This window comes from Convolutriloba macropyga, chromosome 3 (genome assembly GCF_964194025.1).
Source record: "Convolutriloba macropyga chromosome 3, txConMacr16.3, whole genome shotgun sequence".
NCBI lineage: Eukaryota > Metazoa > Xenacoelomorpha > Acoela > Convolutidae > Convolutriloba > Convolutriloba macropyga.
The window spans coordinates 51277358-51298598 of record NC_134470.1 but is presented as its reverse complement, the minus strand read 5'-3'; the positions used below and the strand labels follow the sequence as shown (position 1 = coordinate 51298598).

At 35.4% G+C, this 21241-nt stretch overlaps 1 protein-coding gene across 1 annotated transcript in view; it reads right to left on the bottom strand.

The window, feature by feature from the left end:
- Nucleotides 1-40: 40 nt before the first annotated feature.
- LOC142336261 (uncharacterized) overlaps nucleotides 41-21241 on the bottom strand; it is a 32106-nt gene continuing 10905 nt past the window's right edge. The window contains exons 4-7 of the mRNA XM_075384954.1: nucleotides 17903-18155; nucleotides 984-1462; nucleotides 521-718; nucleotides 41-198 (exon numbers count right to left, since the gene is read on the bottom strand). Coding sequence (XP_075241069.1) covers nucleotides 103-198; nucleotides 521-718; nucleotides 984-1462; nucleotides 17903-18155 — 1026 coding nt within the window. The 3' untranslated portion in view covers nucleotides 41-102. The remainder of the gene's footprint in view (nucleotides 199-520; nucleotides 719-983; nucleotides 1463-17902; nucleotides 18156-21241) is intronic.

Sequence of the window (21241 nt, the reverse complement as noted above, 5' to 3'; positions counted from 1 at the left end):
ATAATCCTGATATCCCTTCGCAGCTCTTGGAAAAGACTAACAAAATTAAAAAATAAAAGCAATCGTTGTTCCGACTACAAATAAAAGTTTTCCATCAGAACATCAGTCAGCAGACTTGGTTGGCTTTTTTGAAGATGAGGCTGGAATTGGATTGACCTGTTTGTACTGCTCGTATTCGTCCTCTATCATTCTTTGCACCTAAAAAGTTTTATTCATGCTTCATGTGATAGAATTACAAACAATTTTGGAATCACCAGCAGCACTCTATCCTTAGTCAATTATTTCGCTCTATTGATACATTTCTTGCTAGCATAACAGGCTTTCCTATAGACCTGGTCATGTTAACTATTAGTCTACTTTAACTAAAACGCATCAGAGAAATCATTCGTTCATTAAGAGTGAATAGCGAAAACTTTTTGATACATTAGACGATGACACAGCGTAACCCCGACTTGATTGAAATAATTGCCTCCTGGAAATATGATGAGATTTTTCACAATAGCATGGAACCTAGCCGTGCCTGTTTTGCTTCCTGGTTGAGTGGCTTTCCATCTGTATCGTACATTAGAGAGAAGATACTCTTCACAGGCACATCTTCATCTTCGGTTACGTCTGCAGGATTAATTATGCTGTTCGGTTTGAACTCATTGCCGCTCTTTTCATCTCCGCGACTAATCGTCTGGACACCGTCTTGTGGAATTTTTGAAGTGGACCTTGTCTAGATAAAATCAAAGGCAAAATATTTCAACTTTTGGACCGGCCATAGGAGTGAATAAACAATGAGCGTCCCCTTTTTTCAAAACAAAATGCATTCTCTTGATTTCAAACTTTTCGTGCTTTCAAATTATCTTACAATAAGAGGACTTTGCTGAAGTTTCGGCTGAACCACACATTAATTTGCACATTGAGTGCCCTCAATGCTCGTCATAAATTTATTTTAACAGTTAAGAAATCTGCATTTAAATCTAACAAAAAATGCATACCTTGATCCCAAACTTCATAGCGAACGGTCGTTCTAAACTATTCACTTGACGCTGGAGGTTATCTATTCTCTGTTGTGCCCGCTTGAATCTCTCAGCAGGGTCAAAAGTAGGATCACTGAAGTACCGGTTGTAACGACCCAAACTGCTACTACGCTCTAAATTGGGCTCCATAAATTTCCGGTTCGGTGGCTTCAAGTTTTTTGGATGCTTAAGAGCTGGTTTTAATCCATTTCTGCTATTTCCGTCATCCTGTCGTTGGTTCGGATTGGGGTATATAGTGCTCGCGGGATGTGAATACGAGAGCTTTCGACATTTCGTCTCGGCACTTCTTGGCTTCAAATTTATATCCCGTTCTTTAGCGATACTGGCTTTAGTCGGTCGGTTTACTTTATATTTTGTACGCTGAATATGAGCATCTTTCGTCGATGTTTTTTCTTGCACGACTTCGCTTTGTATTTCTTTTTTCGTGTTTTCATCGCCTAGAATAGGTTCCGGATTTCACTTTTGCAAATTTGATTTTTAGTTTCATTGATTATTCTGCTTTGATTATTTCATATTTGATTTTTAGTTTCATATTAGTTTAATAATTATTGATTATTCTGGCTAAATATGGTACAAAAAATATTTGTACAGCATATCTTGTGCTATTTAAGCGTTTTTTTTTATTCAGTAAGTTTGATAGGGTCAAAAAGGTGAAAAAAAAAACGTGAAAGAACAACTTCTGGACAATATTTCATTCTCATTGACAAAAAAACAACATATTTGAGTTCGGACAAGTACTCGTTTATGTGTTAGGTTGCTATACAGCAAGATAAACGTTCTGGTTTACTTGGAAATTTTGAGCAATTACAAATTTTCCAGCAAGAGGATGTTCCCGTTTATAAATTAAAGATTGTTAGCAATTTCTTACAAGAGAAGAAGTAGGAGGTAATACAATGCTCGGCATTTACTTTGGATCTAAATCCAAAATTCATGGGCCATTTTGAGGCAGAGTACGCGAAAATATGCCGTCTCTAGAGAACAAAATAATGTTTTATTTCATGTTTTTGGCGCTCTCTACAAATATTTTAGGAGGCTTTTTGGCACCATAGTGTCCATGCAGAAATCAAGCAAATTTTTATGGAAAATTTCCTGTTTTTGAAGAGCGTTTTTCTAAACACCCCGGCCTCAGTTCTCTATGTCTTTTGCATGCATCGGCACAATAATCTTAGGAGCTTAAAATTTAAAAACATTAAAATCTTTGAAAAAATATCAAAAGAAACAAGTCGGCGTAATATTGCCACTTTTCCATTAAACCAAATGACACATCTTTAGCGAGGGACCTAAATTCCACGATACATTAAGTGTTGCTTATAGGAAATTTGCACTCAAGCTTGGCAATTTTCTTTATATGAGAGTCATCCAGATTCTAATGACTACGCGTCAATATATAAACATAGCCAACAGATTGCCGGAAAATAGCCACTGTTGATGCGCTTGATGAATATCGGGACTGAAACAGAGAAAATAAGACAAATTAACCGAATTTTTTTTCTGTTTTTTTCGAGTGTCAAAAAATGTTCTAATTTGGCGTGCAGTTTTAGTTGGATCCTAAAACTATATTTAATTCAGCTTCTAAAAAATAATAACAATTGACGGACAACTTCTTAAATGGGTTGGTCAAGAGAAACTCATGGAAAGGGAAAGTGAAAGGACATGGCGGTCAAAATCGAAAAGTTCTCTACAAAAGATCTCTGCAAAATGCAATGGCTGAACCAATAATCTGAGAAAGTGTTAATTACGATCTCTCGTACATCACACACCCATCCTATAATTGACGGAGAACTACTAAACAGACACCAACCCAATATTTGACGGAGAAGTACTAAACTAGTAAATCAGAAAGGACAAAAAATCTGAAAAAAAAAGAAAATAGTTTAATTTATTAATTTAAGAGTGCCCTCTTTACATTTCAAGATTCTTTCCAGAAATTATTCACCAAAATACTCTTATAGCTTCTTCCGCTAGATCGATCACTCATCACAAACGCAAGAGAGAAACATTAAACGAATAATGGAAACTGCCAAAATAAAAAAAAATCTGAAACGAAAAGAAATTTGTGTAATTGAAATTAGTGCCAAAATGCAATGTCTAGACTTGAAGTGTCACATCATACTAGCAACGACTACAGAAAAACTCTTAATTAAGAATTAACCGAGAAATGCTACAGCGAGAAGCGTAAGATCAGAAGAAATGGGCGAAAATCATGCAAAACATCCAAAAGTCAGCAAAAATTTGCTCACATTCAGCCAATTTTCTGCAAAACAATGAAAAATAACTATTAATCAAAATAACACACCACCAAAACTACTATGACAACTGATTTTCATCACACAACGCAATTTCAGAAGACAAAAATACAAGGAGAAAACAAAAAATGCAGAAAAAATAATCAAAACGGTAAAATAGCTGAAAACAGAATCTTGAAATGTAATATTTGTTTCAGAATGTCAAAAAACTGTTCTAAACATAGCTGTCAGATTGCCGAAAATAGCCGCAGTAGCTTTGCAGATCTGCAGTCTCAAAAAACAATAAGAAAAGACAGACCAAAAAGAATATTCTTTTTACGTCACGCACGCAATTCAGTTGAAATTGCATGAAGGAATGAACAAAAAGCAGATTTGAAGTGGTTGTGACGTCATATGGTGTTAACAAAAATCATGACGACGAAATAAAAAAACCAAGAGAAGGCCAATAATAGCCCCAGCTATCGCTGTGCGGCTATTAAACACACTAAAACTAGTTTAGACAAATGTGAGAAACACTTCTGTTAGAAAAAAAAATGAAATTAATACTAATAAACTGCTTTGAAAAACTCGCAAGTGATCAAAAAATTTCACTCACTTAGCGAAAACTTTATCACTTTTCAAACTTTTCTCGCACTCTCGTGAGAATAAGAGAAAACCAATCTCTGTCTTCTTTCTGCTCCTCGATTCGTTTAGCCGTTTCACCTTATTTTTAACATGATGCATTGACTTTTACATCCTGTTTCAAATACACCACATTATCGATCAAAAAATAAGTACATATATTTATTAAGCAATCATGGCTTAAAAACGTTACTTTTATCCTTCTGTCTAAATAAAAAAGTGAAAAAGATTACAGAGATTCGAGAAAATAAAAAGAATTGCAAAAAATGGTCAAAATACTAAAATTATACATCAAATTATATTAAAATGGCAATTAAAGAAACAATTTTTCATTGAATTTCAATCATTAAACGTCCAAACATAAATCCGTTTTTCACAACACAAAATTAAACCACTGGCTGTGCACAGAAAGAATATTTCTTTAATTTAAAACTAAAAACGAACAGAAACAAGGAGAATTGGAAAAAAAAATGCAAAAAAGGATTAGTATGTGTACAATTTTATAAAACAAAAAAGACCTCACTTTCAAAAGAGTTATTCAATGCAAGAACTGCCAATCGAAAGTGGCCATCAACACTGATTTTCAAGAAAAAGCCCTCTCACAGATTCAAAATGAAGAGATTAAGAAAAAAACAATTAAAAATTAACTATAAAGTTGAGAAACGTGTGCCCATTTTACACTTGAAAATTATTAGGCTCTGCAACACTTTGCGGTATCAATTTCACAAATTCACATATTAATGCAACATCGGTCAAAAACTATTTAAAAAACCCAATTGTAAGTTTAAAAAAAATGAGCCAAATGGACGAAAAAACGGCCGAAAACGGTAAGCTATATGCGCCAGTCTTTTAAAAACTCTTTTCAAAGTCAAAAGGTCATTCACTGAACTCAGCGCATGATCAAAAAACTTCTCTCACTTAGACAAAATCTGTTCACCATGACAACTTTTTTCACTTTCGCCTTTAGGTCAAAATGCAGCATCAAAACTACTTCCTGTAAAAAAAGACCCATAGAAAACTAATAATCCTGTTCGAGTCGTAAAAAAGGAGAGGGCCTAAATACTAGCCGTTGAGCGGCTGACGGCGACTATCAATAATTAACTCCATAGCGTTTAAGGATCTTCTTGAATCACAGATAGTTTAAAATTGGGATTTAAAAGTAAAACTTAAAAAATGTTCTTGCTTAAAATGTGTAACATGAGAAGCAAAACATGTGCAACCAAACGAATTGAAACATAAAGCTAACATTAAGAATCAAGAAAGATAACGAACTATATCATTCCCAATGCAGACCCGCGGAGTCATAGCGTTATCAAGGGGGCTTCCATCTTAGAACAAAAGTCTGCAACAAGTTAACGAAAACTTATAATTACATATCATTGGGACAAGTCATTCATTTTATCTAACCTTTCCCGGTATTACGAGAATTTGACACGGTTTTCAGTTTTCGACAACATTATATTGAGACTCCAGATGCATAAAAACAATTACAGAAATTAGACAGCTGCTTAATTATTTTCATGTGTAACCATTATTTCATTAACCGACCAATGTCAGTAAAAATTCCGTTCAAACTCTAGATTGAGGTTTTGGAATCAGTCTGATTCAGAGACGGTATTATAACTTATTCGAAGGGCGCTTCTTATTCAAATGGGGCTTGATATGATTTCATTAAGAACTTATTCCACTACAAAAGTTAGTCCACAACAAAAATTAAAATTCACTCGCACAAACAAAATACTAGCTCTAATAAGAGAAATGTGACAGTCATGCTCACAAATCATTCTAAAAACTGCATGAATAAATAACATCAGCTGTTTTGGAGTGTGAAGTTACAAGGTGGTAACAAAAATCTTGCAGAAAGAAAACATAGTTGCAATACTACGAAATCGCTTTGAAGCAAAATATGAGTGAAGTCACAGGCAACTACTCAGTCATATAAATTAAGGGTTTCAACAAACTATTCAACTCGAAAAAAAACCGGGGAAAACAAAATCTGACACAATTTCTCTAAACATAACCAACTACCGTCGGGCGAATTGCTCTCAAACGACCGGCGATCAGTTGGATTCGGTAGTAGCTAGCTGGGGTTCAATATTATAGCATTAGAGGGTATGAGGATGAGCGGAGTGGATGAGGGGGGAGGGGGGGGGGGGGGGGGTGGGTGTGACTGGGCGTAGCCAAAATTTTAAGATTAAGAACCGCCCTTCACTCCAAATTGTCTCCTCAAAACAGTTTCATTGAATCGCAAAATGAGAGAGTAGAAAGGCTTAAGGCTCCAAGAGCTGCTCACAGCCACTTAAAGCCTTCCGGGCGCTATCTGTTTATCCCGTTCTTGAGGACGAGAAGTTAACAGGTTCGGATGAAAATTCTGTCCAGCGAAAAATAGCAAAGACGACAGGAGTAATATAATTCCTACAAACTTCGTTTGCGAGCAATTAAAATCTAGGTTGCGAGTTCGAAAAGTCAGGCCATTCATCTTGAATCAATGACGAATAATATGATAGACAAAGCAATAAGAGCGGTAACATAAAACCGAGGAAACTTGACAAATTTCTGTTGCGCAACGCTTCAAAATTTTCTCCACAGCCCTTTAAATTCCATTTCTGTTTGGACACTGAATGGAATGAATTTATGAACCTCCCTGAATGTTTTTCACTCTCCCCCGAGAACTCATGAACAAAAACCACTATTTTATTCATCTTTTGACTTATCAACAGATTGGCATAAATATTTGATTTTACGAGCAGCATTGACTTGCACATCCTGTTTCACTGCAACTCCTATTGGAGTTGTAAAAACCTAGAGAAGGCCAATAATCGCTCCACTTAGCTATCTTTAGCACAGCCAATTAAAAAGAAAACCAATTTCGCTGCTCGGGGTTTGATTTTCTATAAAAGGCTCCAATTGAAATGAACAGCATAAAAATCTTAACGAGCACCTATTGGGAAAAACATAGCTGGCAGATTGCCAGAAAATAGCCGCAATAGCTTCGTAGATCTGCACTCTAAAAAAAACAGTAAAAAAGGCAGACCAAAAAAAACCTCTTTTCAGTGAAGGCTGATATGTTATATTTTGATTTAAAATCTGTACAAGTTTTTGCTGCCTCTATTAGCTGCTCTCAAATAACTTTCATTTAGAGTGACACACACCCATTTGACCTTATCTCTTTGAATTAAAGTAAATAAAAGTCAATTTCAAAGTGAGGAAGTCATTTTTGAGAGTGAGGTAAATCACGTGTGACCAAAAATTTAATCACGCGAATGAACCAAAAAATCTCGCTCCACTAAGAGCAGAAAATGACGTCACGCGCGCAATTCACGTGAAATTGCATGAACGAATGAACAAAAAGCAGATTTGAAATGGTTGTGACGTCATATGGTCGTACCAAAAATCGCGACGACGAAATAAAAAAACATAGCAGGACAAGTCCTGACGTACAATTCAAAGAATTTTCATTGACTAAACAGAAAAACTAGACCTAGAATGGAATATAAGTGAATTGAGAAAACCATTTAAAAAAAATTTAAAAAATAAGAAAAAAACAGAATCAATATCAAAATGCCGCATGTGAACAAAAAAACCCCTAGGGAGAAATGAAAATTTAATTCAAACAAAAAACTAGGCCTAGAATGAGCTGTGAATGGATTGGAAAAACCATTTAGGAGAAAAATCCGATCCAATTTGACTTCAGAAATCATGAAAATGTGTAAACAGATCTTAAAGAAAGACAGCGCCCCAATACAATTCAAATTCTTTGAATTGTAGAAAACCAAGAGAAGGCCAATAATAGCTCCAGCTATCGCTGTGCGGCTATTAATAAGAGCATACTGCAAAACAATCAACGAAAAGCTTAAAAAGTCAATAAAAATGTCAATAAACTGTTTCCACAAAATACACCACTAAGATATTTACAGTACTAACTTTGAGAGCAACTAATGAAGCTAAATAGAAAACTCAATTTAAGAACATTTTAGCCATTCACAAACAATTAATAGATCATGTCATGAGTTGATTTATGTTTTAAACAGAAAATGCAGGTTTCAGTTGAGGTCTATGCCCATAGAAACTGCATCCAGAACATGAAAATTCAGCTTTAAGTAACCATTGCAGTGATACATTTCGGATTCGGCAAGCTAGCTATCAATCTGAGCGACCTTTAGCGTCATTCAATGTGAACGCGAAACAGACTGTTTGTCAACCTTATACTTGATTTAATTAAGCTTTATTAAACTAACATAACTTTCGACCGATGCTCAGAGGGTGAACGTGAACATAGGTTACTCGATCTGTCCCTCCAGAGATTTGATTACATTCAATCAGAAAGACAGCCTTACAAATGAGCGACCAACTTAATCACTCGAACTAGATCCAGCAATTATTAACCAACCAATTCAACCAAAACGTGCCTTGGAGATTTCAACGCCAGGGGCTCAAAAATGCCTGTAAATACCGAAAACGTAGTGGGCGTACAGAGCAATCACAAAATGTCGAGGGCGTGAAAAGAGATGTTGCATCAAAATCAGTATTTTTACAATAAAATCATACAAGATTCACCTTGAAAACGTATTCGGACATCGAAGTTAGCCACATATTGGTTGAATAATACCAATTGCAGATAATTTTAAAACTTGACTAGTAAATTCTTATAGTTTGAACACGACAGAAAGCGAACAATCCAAAACGAATTAAAAATGTTTGCTTTTTGCCATTAAAAGACCAAGCAAGACCGCTAAATCTTATTTCTGATTCGAGTTTAACTATAGATAAAACATTCGTCAAGCCAGAATTTACAAGATAGCCATCATGAGCCGGAATTTTGCATGAGAGCAACGGGATTTCGAGTAGGCTAATTATGAGCTAAGTAAATCCGGAAACCTTTTCCATCAAATTGAGGGCTGTAAAAAGAACCACTAGTAAACATTGATGTCTTGGCCACTTCATGCTCGACTTGATTCGCATCCCTTTCATCATCAGTTCTTTTCCAGGTTTAACTCCACAAACAGATGAAACCAGAAAACTTCGCGTTCATCATTTTAAAAAATTTCTCAGACAATCATCAGTTAATCTTAGATTTTAATTTTCCGCATTAGATTTTTTTAAAATCTTCATGATGTACATATAAAATTGTGAGAACGTTTTATGCTCGCATTTTAGGTCATTTTTTAATAATGTAAGGTCAAATTTTTAGTTAAGTAATTTAATGATTTTATAATTTTACATAATGTTATACTCTTAACTTTAGATTGCCTCTTTTACCATTTGCTTACTATTCTTATGTGTACCAGAGGAAATTAACAATGTTTTTTTTAATCTTATTGCCGCTTTTCTGAGGAACGCAGGCTGTATGAAGTAAAAAGCTACATAGCTAATTGCACAATACTAAACATTTTACTGATTAGGCTTGCGAGTCTTTGAATCGTATAGCACTGATCATCGTGTACCTTATGAGAAGTGTGACTAACTGTAACCAAAACTATATACCAATATAAGGGGACCAAAAACATCAATTTTACCGGCTAATGAAAACAAAACAAAATATTCAAATTCAATCGGAGTTGCTTCTGGAAAAGAACCGTTCATCTCCACGTTGATATGAACTAGTTTTGTCCCGTTGTTTTTCGGAATAGTTTTCATGAAGCATGTTATCGCGTTTTGCATCGTTTTTCTGTTCACGTTGTACAGACTCATTCAGAGAGTCATAATCTCCACTTTGGTTTTCCTCTTCCCAAAATGAACTCTTTTCAGGCACACAAGTTGTACCGGGCTAATATTGGGACTAACATTAGAATAATCAGCAGGTATATTATACTTAGCATTTATTGTTCCGACGTCATGCAATGAGTAAATTAACCACCATGTTGGCTCACTTTGTGTTCTGTAATTCTGACCCTCAAAACAATCGAACATGAGTGTTATGTGATTGAATTTGAAAACTCTTTATCACAATAGAAAATTTTAGCAGAAAGGTATTTCGTTCTCACGGCACTGACGAGTTAGGTTCTAGAATTTTCCGAAAAAGTACGGATAAAGTAAACAAAACGCGATATCGTATAGCATGTTAATTTTCGCATTTCTTCGATTTCAAACGAAAAAAAAAATGCACAGCGGTCAGTTCTCAGATAAAATTTTTTGCATAAAAACAAATGTTTAGCTTAAATTAACAATTTTGGTGAAAATCAACAAGGAGACTCGCTATTGTGTTCCAGCACATTATGTTCCGACCCCACTCATCCAAGTTCTTGGCTTAATTGCATACCAATTGAAGTCGATAGACTAACTAAATAAGCACAAATTTTGTTATTTACGTATTGATAGAGTCTTAAAAAGGAAAAACGTGTATTAAAAACTGATACCAGACAGATCATTTTTTTTATTTCACTAGAACGAACACTAGGGCACACGAAACGACAGACATGAAATCAACTCTGAAACAAATTTTCAAGTAGAAAAAAATATCGAACAAACGATTATTTTTTACCAAACAAAGATAAGATAGAGAAATCAAATCTCTTAGATTAAATCCTAAACAATAACTTTTCGACTAAAAACTTGATTATTATCAAATTTGCGTTGCCTCTATTTAATTTCAATTAGATTTTACATTCTCAATTTAGATTTAACATAACCGACTAACGTCGGTCGAATTGCTCTCAAACGACCGGCGAGCGGTTGGTTTCTTCAGTACCTAGCCACAGTTTAGTGAGGTTTGCTTTACCTTGATTGAAGGGGAGTGAGGTTAGGGTAATAGACGATGACCTCACGCCACATAACAGCCGCTGAAGAGCGGCATAAACAAAAGAGTTAAGGAGAGAGAGAGAGAGAGAGAGAGAGAGAGCGAGATAAAACGTGAAGGAGAAAGAAGGAAAGAAACGCCAACCAACAGGGAGAGAGAGAGCTAGGAATTTTTTCCATGATGAGATTCGACAACTACAACTTCGTTTTCTAGCCTTGTTAGTAACTAAATCATATAGAAAAAACTGAAAGTGCAAAATTCAGAAGGAAGGTTTCCACATATCGCAGTGAAGAAATGTTCAAAGACATTTTTCGACTCTGTATTTTTGTCATATAACCCATCGGCAAGACTTAAAAAGCTACGTTGGCCAGTAATGATCGTTAAACTCAGAAAGGACAAAAATATTCAAAAATTTTAAAAACAACAGCAAATTTTAACAAATCTTTGTCTTTAACCAATCCATTGTCTCAAGAGACTATCCAGTATCCCTATTTCAAGCCTTAATCAGTTTCGCTGGCCCATAAAGATCCATACGCTTGGAACATATTATTTTTTATCAAAAAATTGCTTAAATCTGAGTCATTAACATAATTATAACCATTACATTAACTCTGGAAACTAAGCAGCAGCTCACTATCAAACCTCGAAGGAGGTCCCTGGTGCAAGAACAAATAAAAAAAAATCAAAAAATATTCAAAAAAAAACTTGAAAAAATTGCATACGATTTTTAAAAAATTGCTTGAATTCGGTATATTAATATCTAGAAAAACATGAAGATTGCCAAAAAATTTTCAAAAAATGCTAAAACTAGTGATGTTAAAATCTTTAAAAACACGCCATTGCATCTAGAAACTATACAGTGACTTATTATCAAACACTAGGGGAGGTTCCTTGGCTCTTGATGCTAGATAAACCAATAAAATGACGAAAACTTTCAAACTTGAAAAAAATAGCAAGTTTTATAAAAAAAAATCGATAAAATTCGTGATATTAAAAATTTGAAAACTATTCTATGGCCATTAAAAATTTTTCAGTAATATATCATCAATGCATATAGGAGGTTTCCTGCTTCCTGGGGCTGGAAAAACTTCGATAATGACAATAAATATTGAAAATTAAAAAAAACTCAAGTTTTATCAAACAACTGCTAAAATTCGTGATATTAAAACGTTGAAAACCGTTCCATTATCATTAGAAACTATGCAGCAACCTATTATCAAACACTTAAGAAGGTTTTCCGAATCCTGAGGCTGAAAAACCTTGAATAATGACAAATGTCCAAAAAAACTTAAAAAATGCTATTTTTGTCAAAAAAAGCTAAAATTCATGAAGTTAAAATTTTGAAAAAAATTTCAGTATATCTAGAAACTATACAGTAACCTATTAACAAATCCTGGATGAGGCTCCTCGGCTCTTGAGGCAGGATAAAAATAAAAAACGACAAAAATTTTCAAAAACCTTGAAAAAATTTTCAAGTTTTGTCAAAAAAATGAAAAAATTCGCAATGTTGAAAGGTTGAATCCATTCTATTAACACTAGATACCATAAAGTAACCTATTATCTAACCCTAGAGTGTGTTCCTTGACATCTAGGGCAGTTAAAACTAAAAAATGACAAATTTTCAAAAAGCTTGAAAAAATTGTGAAAATTAGTATAAATTTGAGGTGTTTTTAGCGAGCGGTTGTTCCTCAGTAGCTAGCTACGGGTGGTGGTGGGTAGGTGGGGGGGGGGTGGTCACCGGGTTGGGCAGCAGAGGGGTGGGGGGGCAACAGCGCGGTGGGGGGATGGGGGCAGTCGTGGGGGGTGTCAACAGTGGGGGGGGGGGGTGTCTTCTAAGAACCGCCCTTCATAAGTATGTCTCCAAAGCAGTTTGAGCTGAAAGAGAGCTGAAAGGCTCTAGGAGCACTTAATGCTCGCTGGGCGCTACCTGTTTATCCCATTTTGAGGACAAAAAGTCAGACGAAAAATCGGTCAAGCGAAAAATCGCATAAAAAAAGACCGACAGGACTAATATAATTGCTACAAACTTTGTTTGAGAGCAATTAATAAGTGAAAGCAGAAGTCAATGACCTCTGAATCTGTAACCTAATCTGAGAATCCAAAACACATGAAATGTAAATATAGGTAACCAAAATTAGAAAATGAGTGGGTGAGTCATGAGTGAGCCAAGTCTTGTTTGCTTGTGGCACTCATCAAATTATAGATCGATCAAATTGGTTATCAGATCATAAAAACCACATACGCAAAAGACAAAAAAGATCTGCAAAGATTTTGTGCCAAATTTTGTAAAAGAAAAAACCCTAAAACTGAAAATACGGGTTATTGGAAAACAGGACATGCATTAATAGCAAAAAAATAGCAAAAGAACGTTTGCCCAACATAAAAATCTTTGAAAATTAATGGAATCAATTTCAAAACCCGATACGTTGAAATAGTCAACCACGTCGTACTAATTAACAGCAGAAACAGGAAACATTAAATCACATTTTGGCTGTGCAAAAAGTGACAAAAATAGCACCAATGCAGGATAATAACTGCATATTTAAAAACTAACATTGAGAAAAAACTAAAGTTTACGGAAACAAATGGCTTCTTGATAAGAAAAATTAGCCAGAAATTGGAATCATGATTTTGTAATATTCTTCAGCAGAAGGTTGATCAGACCGTTTTTTATTTAGACAAAGATACAGGTGAACAAAAAACAATTTCCGGCAAATAACAAAAAAAGTATTAAATTAAACAGAAATCAAAGTAAGAAATAACCAAAAAGAAAAATGAACCAACAAAATATATGCATGTTTTAAAAGGAAGCAGCTAGGACCTCTTGTTAAGTAGTTTTTTAGACAAATATAAATCGACAACAGATAGTCCAAATGAGGTCAATTCAAGGGCAAAATCTTGATGTATTTTAAGTTAACAACCATTACCTGTCAAAAAGACAGTGTCAACAAATTACCTTATGCCTCCTCAGAAAGCCATTGTGTCATGTCACTAATCATCCTGAGAGATGAGACTGTAGAAAAAGATTTATATAATGTCAAAAGATAAAAAATACTCCAAAAATTTCTAAAAGCAAATAGAGTCAAAAACATCTTCTATTAGCTAGCAACTGCAAAAATTACATTCAAATCCTTCATTATTTACTTATGAAGACATTAATTAGTGAGATTGAAGGGCGCGACAACAAAAATGACAAACTCAAAATTCACGTATTATTTAGAAAACAATTAGTGTCACAGCCATAAAAATTTTAGCTATAACCTCAAATAAAAAAATGTTATTGACACGAAAGCAACGACTGAATTTTACATTACTCCGTCTTTGATGCTGTGATAAAAGTGCAGAAAAAATAAACAATTATAGCATAAACAAAGTACTCAATAACAAAAACTATCAACTGAAAGCATTATATAGTTTTATTAGGAATTGTTTTATACTTCAATGGCACCCTGTCAGTATTTAGACTAAGTAACAAAGAACAAAAAGGGGCAAAAAAACTGAGATAATTTAATGAAAACAGCGTCAAGGTTAAAAAAAACCATAGGTAAATTTATGACACCATAGGACCACAGACCAATTGGTAAAACAGTATCTATGCAACATTAAAACACTTGAAAATACTTCAGATGATTTCGGGAAATAACGAGCAAAAGAAAACAGAATTCAAAAGAGAGAAAGATCTAAAAATAGAAAAATCTATATTCGAATCCGAAGCTTTTCACAGCTGCTAAAACAATGAAATGTTGTAAGATAGTAGCGTAATTGAGCAAACTTTAACAAAGCTTTAAACCTCGGTATTTACAAAACTTTACACCTCGGTAAAAAATCTTAAACAAGCTTTGATTCTTTACTCTACGCTTTCTAGTGATACCACTCACAACTCTCTACTCAGAATCTATCGGTCGGTCAAACAAACAAAACCCACTTCAACATATAGTTCCTCCTCCTTATCTTTCTCTAATCAATTAGCTACTAAAACATCACAAAGTTGCAAGACCCACAAAAGCATGCATTTAATAACTATAATAAAACGAACTCTAAGTACTTTGAAACAAAAAAATTCTAGATAAACAATTTGAGATTTGGCAAACCCGGGTGAAAAGGGCTCCTCTCAATTAAAAATGATCGTATTGACATAAGCAAAACTGTTTTTCGCGACAAAATATTCTGCTAATTTTCAACAAAAATCATTTTACATTTATTTCTCGTACATTAGAATACAATTCAGCGTACGAAATAATAGTCCATTTAGGTCATCGTATATTTAGGACCACACGGGCGCATAAAGATGATTCATCTAAATGTTAAGTCGGAAAATAAATAACAGAATTTTGAGCCAATTTCTTCGGGTCTTCACTATTACAAACTATACTTAAGATATTTGCTATACAAGAATGATCAATTTAACGTACTCTTTTTTGTATAATACAGCAAGTAGCAAATGATCTGTATTCGAATATGGCTCTTTTTATTCAATTTTCATTTTACTTGACATTATTTTTTGTTATTACCGACCAATTATTTGCAATAGAAAATTATCAAAGCAGCCACTTCAACCTAAAGTGTGTGATAGCCGAGAAAAAAACAAATTTTAAACTTGACAGAAAAATCTTCTAGAATTAACCAGTCTTAAACCCTTCCCAACAATAGTGTCAAGATCAACATTTCGACAAAAATTCGTTGGAGTCTTTTTGTTTGCAATTGCCAACATTCGCCTTTCACTGAAAAGACAGAAACGAAGAAAATCATTACCAAAAAACTGATCTTTTTTGGAAATTATCTCATATATCCATGCAAATTTGTTGGAGAACAATGACGGGGTGGAAATTCACAATGGTAGAACAGTTTAATGGAAGAATACCCGAGTTTTTCTAAAAATTTAACAAATTGCAAATAGAGGATCTATGGTATAATACTAAATTTGTCAAAACTTTCGTAAAACGAAAAACGTGATCGAAAGATAAAGCAAATTCAAATAAACATGGTTGGAAGAGTTCCGGAAACGACTCGAAGTAGGAAATCTACTGATCTCACTGACATAATGCACTTCCTAATTATTCATACTTATATACTTAGGATTTCGAAATTAACAAAAAAATGACATGAGAAAGTATTTGACAGCAAAAACTGATGAAGCATCCGGTAAAAATAGCGACAACAAAAAAATTTGACGAAAAACAAAAGACGAAAAAACCACAAAAGACGAAAAACAAAAACGGACCGAAATTTGAAAAAAATTACTGAATTTTGGTTAACAAAACAACTCAAAATCAACGTCAAAAAATTGAAAGAAAACAAAATTGCTAGAACAACTAGTTGCAACCACAACCTCCCCAAAAATTGCAGAAACTGTAGAAAAATGCAACAAAAAAACTACAAAAAAATCGTCAAGCATGGCAAAATGGTAAAAAATAGCTCAAAACTGAATAAAGTGTAAATTTTGCTTCACAAGCTCAAAAACACTTTCACGCGCACAATAAATAGTTTAAAGAGAGAGAGAGAGAGAGAGAGAGAGAGAGAGAGAGTCCTATGACAAAAAATGAAGCTAAAACAAAAACCTGCTTTGAAAAGGCCACACATGATAAAAAAACGGGTTCGCCTAATTAAAGATTTTTTACACTTACTTTTCTCGCTGTCAAAAAAGCGAAAGGAACAGCAATATCACTCTATGATCTTTAACTTCAACAGTTTGAACTAAACATTGAAGTAGGCTCCAACAACAAAGACAGCCGGCCGATTGCCGGAAAACAACCGCCATAGATTCTCAACCCCGATTGGGATTTAAAAAAATAAAATTGACGCTGTACAAAAACCTTTTTAAAGTGCGCACTATTTTGATGTCATTCCGTAGTTAGACCTAGCCCTGCTTCTTGACATGGGAATACATTGCCTAGTACCAATAAGCATTAGACACGTAACTAACTAACTCTTAGAAGAACAAATTTCATACAGCGGTTGTTTAAAATTGGGCTTTATCCCGTTTCTATTCTTGATTCATGACTTGTTTAAGACTTTTAGATTGCTTTGCTAAACAGCTGCTGCTTAAAAGCACTTTGAACAGAATTAGCGAAGTATAAAACTAGCCTAGAAGTCAAAAATATTTCACACAAAATGGTGACTTACCGTAAAGTATTATTTATATCCGATGAAGTAAAAAAAAACCTAGCACAAGTCTTGGCCTAAAAAATTGACTAGAATGGACTATAAAAGGATTGGAAAAACTTTATAAAAAATTCTCTCAAAAAATCGAAAAAACAAATTGAAAGTCAAATTTCCGCATATGAACAAAAACCAATAGCGAGAAAGCGAATTTTCGTTCAAACAGCATTTTCTGACTCCACTTCAACATAGGAGTGAAAAAATTTCGCTCCGCAAAAGCACTCGCTTTTCGCATTAACTGCTTCTACAAGAAAATTTAAAAATTGGTTTAAAACATGATTTAAAAATGTATTCACATTCCCCAGTCATAAATAGACGGTTATCTTGCCAGATTACGTATGATCACAAGATTCATGCACGAAAACCGACTAGCTCGACTGTTGCCCTGAAGTTGCTTACAATCAACAAGAAACCAGCATCCTCAAAAAAGGTTTAACATTTGCTTTAAGATGCTCGGCTTTGCCCATGCTGCTTAGCCCTTCACAAACCTGTTGCCCCTCGTCTTCTGTGATCTCGTCATATATATTCTCCTCTTCTCTCTCACTCTTGACCTCTAGAGAGTCTTCCATTTCACCTACATTACTTTCATTCGTGTTACCCCTATCCTCAGATTTATTCCACTCGTTACAAGAAGAAGCAGTTTGTTCATTTTTGGTTTCACGCCTAGAGGGATGTTGTTACATCAATGCAAAATGTTGAAACCTCAAATTCACAATGATCAATTCTAGCAGAAATATTTTCAATGCAGCACAGCCAAAAGCCCTAGAAGTTATCAGTATCCAATTCGAACGGACAATTTGTTGGAGACTTTTCTTTGACTCGCCCAGTGAGCGCAATATAAAACAAGAAAACATCAAGCTTAAGAAAGCAACAAGGATGGTTCAAAACCGGAATTAGAACGTGGGTGATAATTATCGGACTTGCCAGTTACACTATTGTGAACATAACAACAGCCCTCGAATGCTGTAGCGTTACGTTACAGCACTTATGCTGAAAAGCACAATGTACTTGACCACTTGAATAACCATTACAAAGCATGTCATGACAACATGCATGTCCATGGCACCAATGCTCATGAGGAGCGTAGTTGCCGCTTAGCTGAAGGTTCTGCTGACCTGACTGACTTTGACTATGCTGATGTATCTGAAGTTGTTGATTCCAGAACTGTTCGAAGTTGGGAAAGTTCGGACATGATGGGTAGTGGTTCTGGTGATATCCATGATGTGGCTGGTTTTGGTGGTTATGGTTTTGACAGTTTGAGTTGCTTACTGATGGTCCATCGCCATTGTTGTGATTTGTGTGCATCCCAGACGGTCCAAGTTGCCCAGTGTTATACTGCTGCTGAAGTTGATGATACATCGAAACTGCCTAAAGCAAGAACATCTTATTGCCCACTCATAGCAGCTGATTGTTTTGTAGATCCAATGAACAAGAGATCTGATTCATGAACCAGGAATTTCAGATTAAGGAACAAGGGATCTCAGATTGATGAATAAGGGATCTAGATTTATGAACAAGGGATCTAGATTTATGAACAAGGGATCTCAGATTAAAGAACAATATACCTCAGATTAACGAACAAGGGATTTCAGATTTATGAACGAGGAACCTCAGACTAATAATGAACAAGTGACCTCAGTATTAATGAACAAGGGATCTCAGATTAATGAACAAGGGACCTCAGATTAATCAACAAGGGACCTCAGATTAATCAACAAGGGACCTCAGATTAATGAACAAGGGACCTCAGATTAATGAACAAGGGACCTCAGATTAATGAACAAGGGACCTCAGATTAATGAACAAGGAACCTCAGATTAATGAACAAGGGACCTCAGATTAATGAACAAGGGACCTCAGATTAATGAACAAGGGACATCAGATTAATGAACAAGGGACCTCAGATTAATGAACAAGGGACCTCAGATTAATGAACAAGGGACCTCAGGTTAATGAACACGAGACCTCAGATTAATGAACAAGGAACCTCAGATTAATGAACAAGGGACCTCAGATTAATGAAGAAGGGACCTCAGATTAATGAACAAGGGACCTCAGATTAATGAACAAGGGACCTCAGATTAATGAACAAGGGACCTCAGATTAATGAACAAGGGACCTCAGATTAATGAACAAGGGACCTCAGATTATTGAACAAGGGACCTCAGTATTAATGAACAAGGGATCTCAGATTAATGAACAAGGGACCTCAGATTAATGAACAAGGGACCTCAGATTAATGAACAAGGGACCTCGGATTAATGAACAAGGGACCTCGGATTAATGAACAAGGGACCTCAGATTAATGAACAAGGGACCTCAGATTAATGAACAAGGGACCTCAGATTAATGAACAAGGGACTTCAGATTAATGAACAAGGGACCTCAGATTAATGAACAAGGGACCTCAGATTAATGAACAAGGGACCTCAGATTAATGAAAAAGGGACCTCAGATTAATGAACAAGGGACCTCAGATTAATGAACAAGGGATCTCAGATTAATGAACAAGGGACCTCAGATTAATGAACAAGGGACCTCAGATTAATGAATAAGGGACCTCAGTATTAATGAACAAGGGATCTCAGATTATTGAACAAGGGACCTCAGATTAATGAACAAGGGACCTCAGATTAATGAACAAGGGACCTCAGATTAATGAACAAGGGACCTCAGGTTAATGAACACGGGACCTCAGATTAATGAACAAGGAACCTCAGATTAATGAAAAAGGGACCTCAGATTAATGAAGAAGGGACCTCAGATTAATGGACAAGGGACCTCAGATTAATGAACAAGGGACCTCAGATTAATGAACAAGGGACCTCAGATTAATGAACAAGGGACCTCAGATTATTGAACAAGGGACCTCAGTATTAATCAACAAGGGATCTCAGATTAATGAACAAGGGACCTCAGATTAATGAGCAAGGGACCTCAGATTAATGAACAAGGGACCTCGGATTAATGAACAAGGGACCTCGGATTAATGAACAAGGGACCTCGGATTAATGAACAAGGGACCTCAGATTAATGAACAAGGGACCTCAGATTAATGAACAAGGGACCTCAGATTAATGAACAAGGGACCTCAGATTAATGAACAAGGGACCTCAGATTAATGAACAAGGGACCTCAGATTAATGAACAAGGGACCTCAGATTAATGAACAAGGGACTTCAGATTAATGAACAAGGGACCTCAGATTAATGAACAAGGGACCTCAGATTAATGAACAAGGGACCTCAGATTAATGAACAAGGGATCTCAGATTAATGAACAAGGGACCTCAGATTAATGAACAAGGGACCTCAGATTAATGAACAAGGGACCTCAGTATTAATGAACAAGGGATCTCAGATTAATGAACAAGGGACCTCAGATTAATGAACAAGGGACCTCAGATTAATGAACAAGGGACCTCAGATTAATGATCAAGGGACCTCAGATTATTGAACAAGGGACCTCAGTATTAATGAACAAGGGATCTCAGATTAATGAACAAGGGACCTCAGATTAATGAGCAAGGGACCTCAGATTAATGAACAAGGGACCTCGGATTAATGAACAAGGGACCTCGGATTAATGAACAAGGGACCTCAGATTAATGAACAAGGGACCTCAGATTAATGAACAAGGGACCTCAGATTAATGAACAAGGGACCTCAGATTAATGAACAAGGGACCTCAGATTAATGAACAAGGGACCTCAGATTAATGAACAAGGGACCTCAGATTAATGAACAAGGGACCTCAGATTAATGAACAAGGGACCTCAGATTAATGAACAAGGGACCTCAGATTAATGAACAAGGGATCTCAGATTAATGAACAAGGGACCTCAGATTAATGAACAAGGGACCTCAGATTAATGAACAAGGGACCTCAGTATTAATGAACAAGGGATCTCAGATTAATGAACAAGGGACCTCAGATTAATGAACAAGGGACCTCAGATTAATGAACAAGGGACCTCAGATTAATGAACAAAGGACCTCAGATTAATGAACAAGAGATTTCAGATGTATGAACGAGGAATCTCAGTCTAATGAACAAGAAGTCGGATTTATGAACAAGGGATCACAGATTAATGAACAAGGGATCACAGATTAATGAACAAGGGATCACAGATTAATGAACAAGGGATATCAGATTAATGAACCAAAAATCTCAGATTAATGAACACTGGATCTCAGATTAAAGAACCAGGAATCTCAGATTAATGAACAAGGGATCACAGATTAATGAACAAGGGATCACAGATTAATGAACAAGGGATCACAGATTAATGAACAAGGGATCTCAGATTAATGAACAAGGGATCACAGATTAATGAACAAGGGATCACAGATTAATGAACAAGGGATATCAGATTAAAGAACCAAGAGTCTCAGATTAATGAACACTGGATCTCAGATTAAAGAACCAGGAATCTCAGATTAACGAACAAGGGA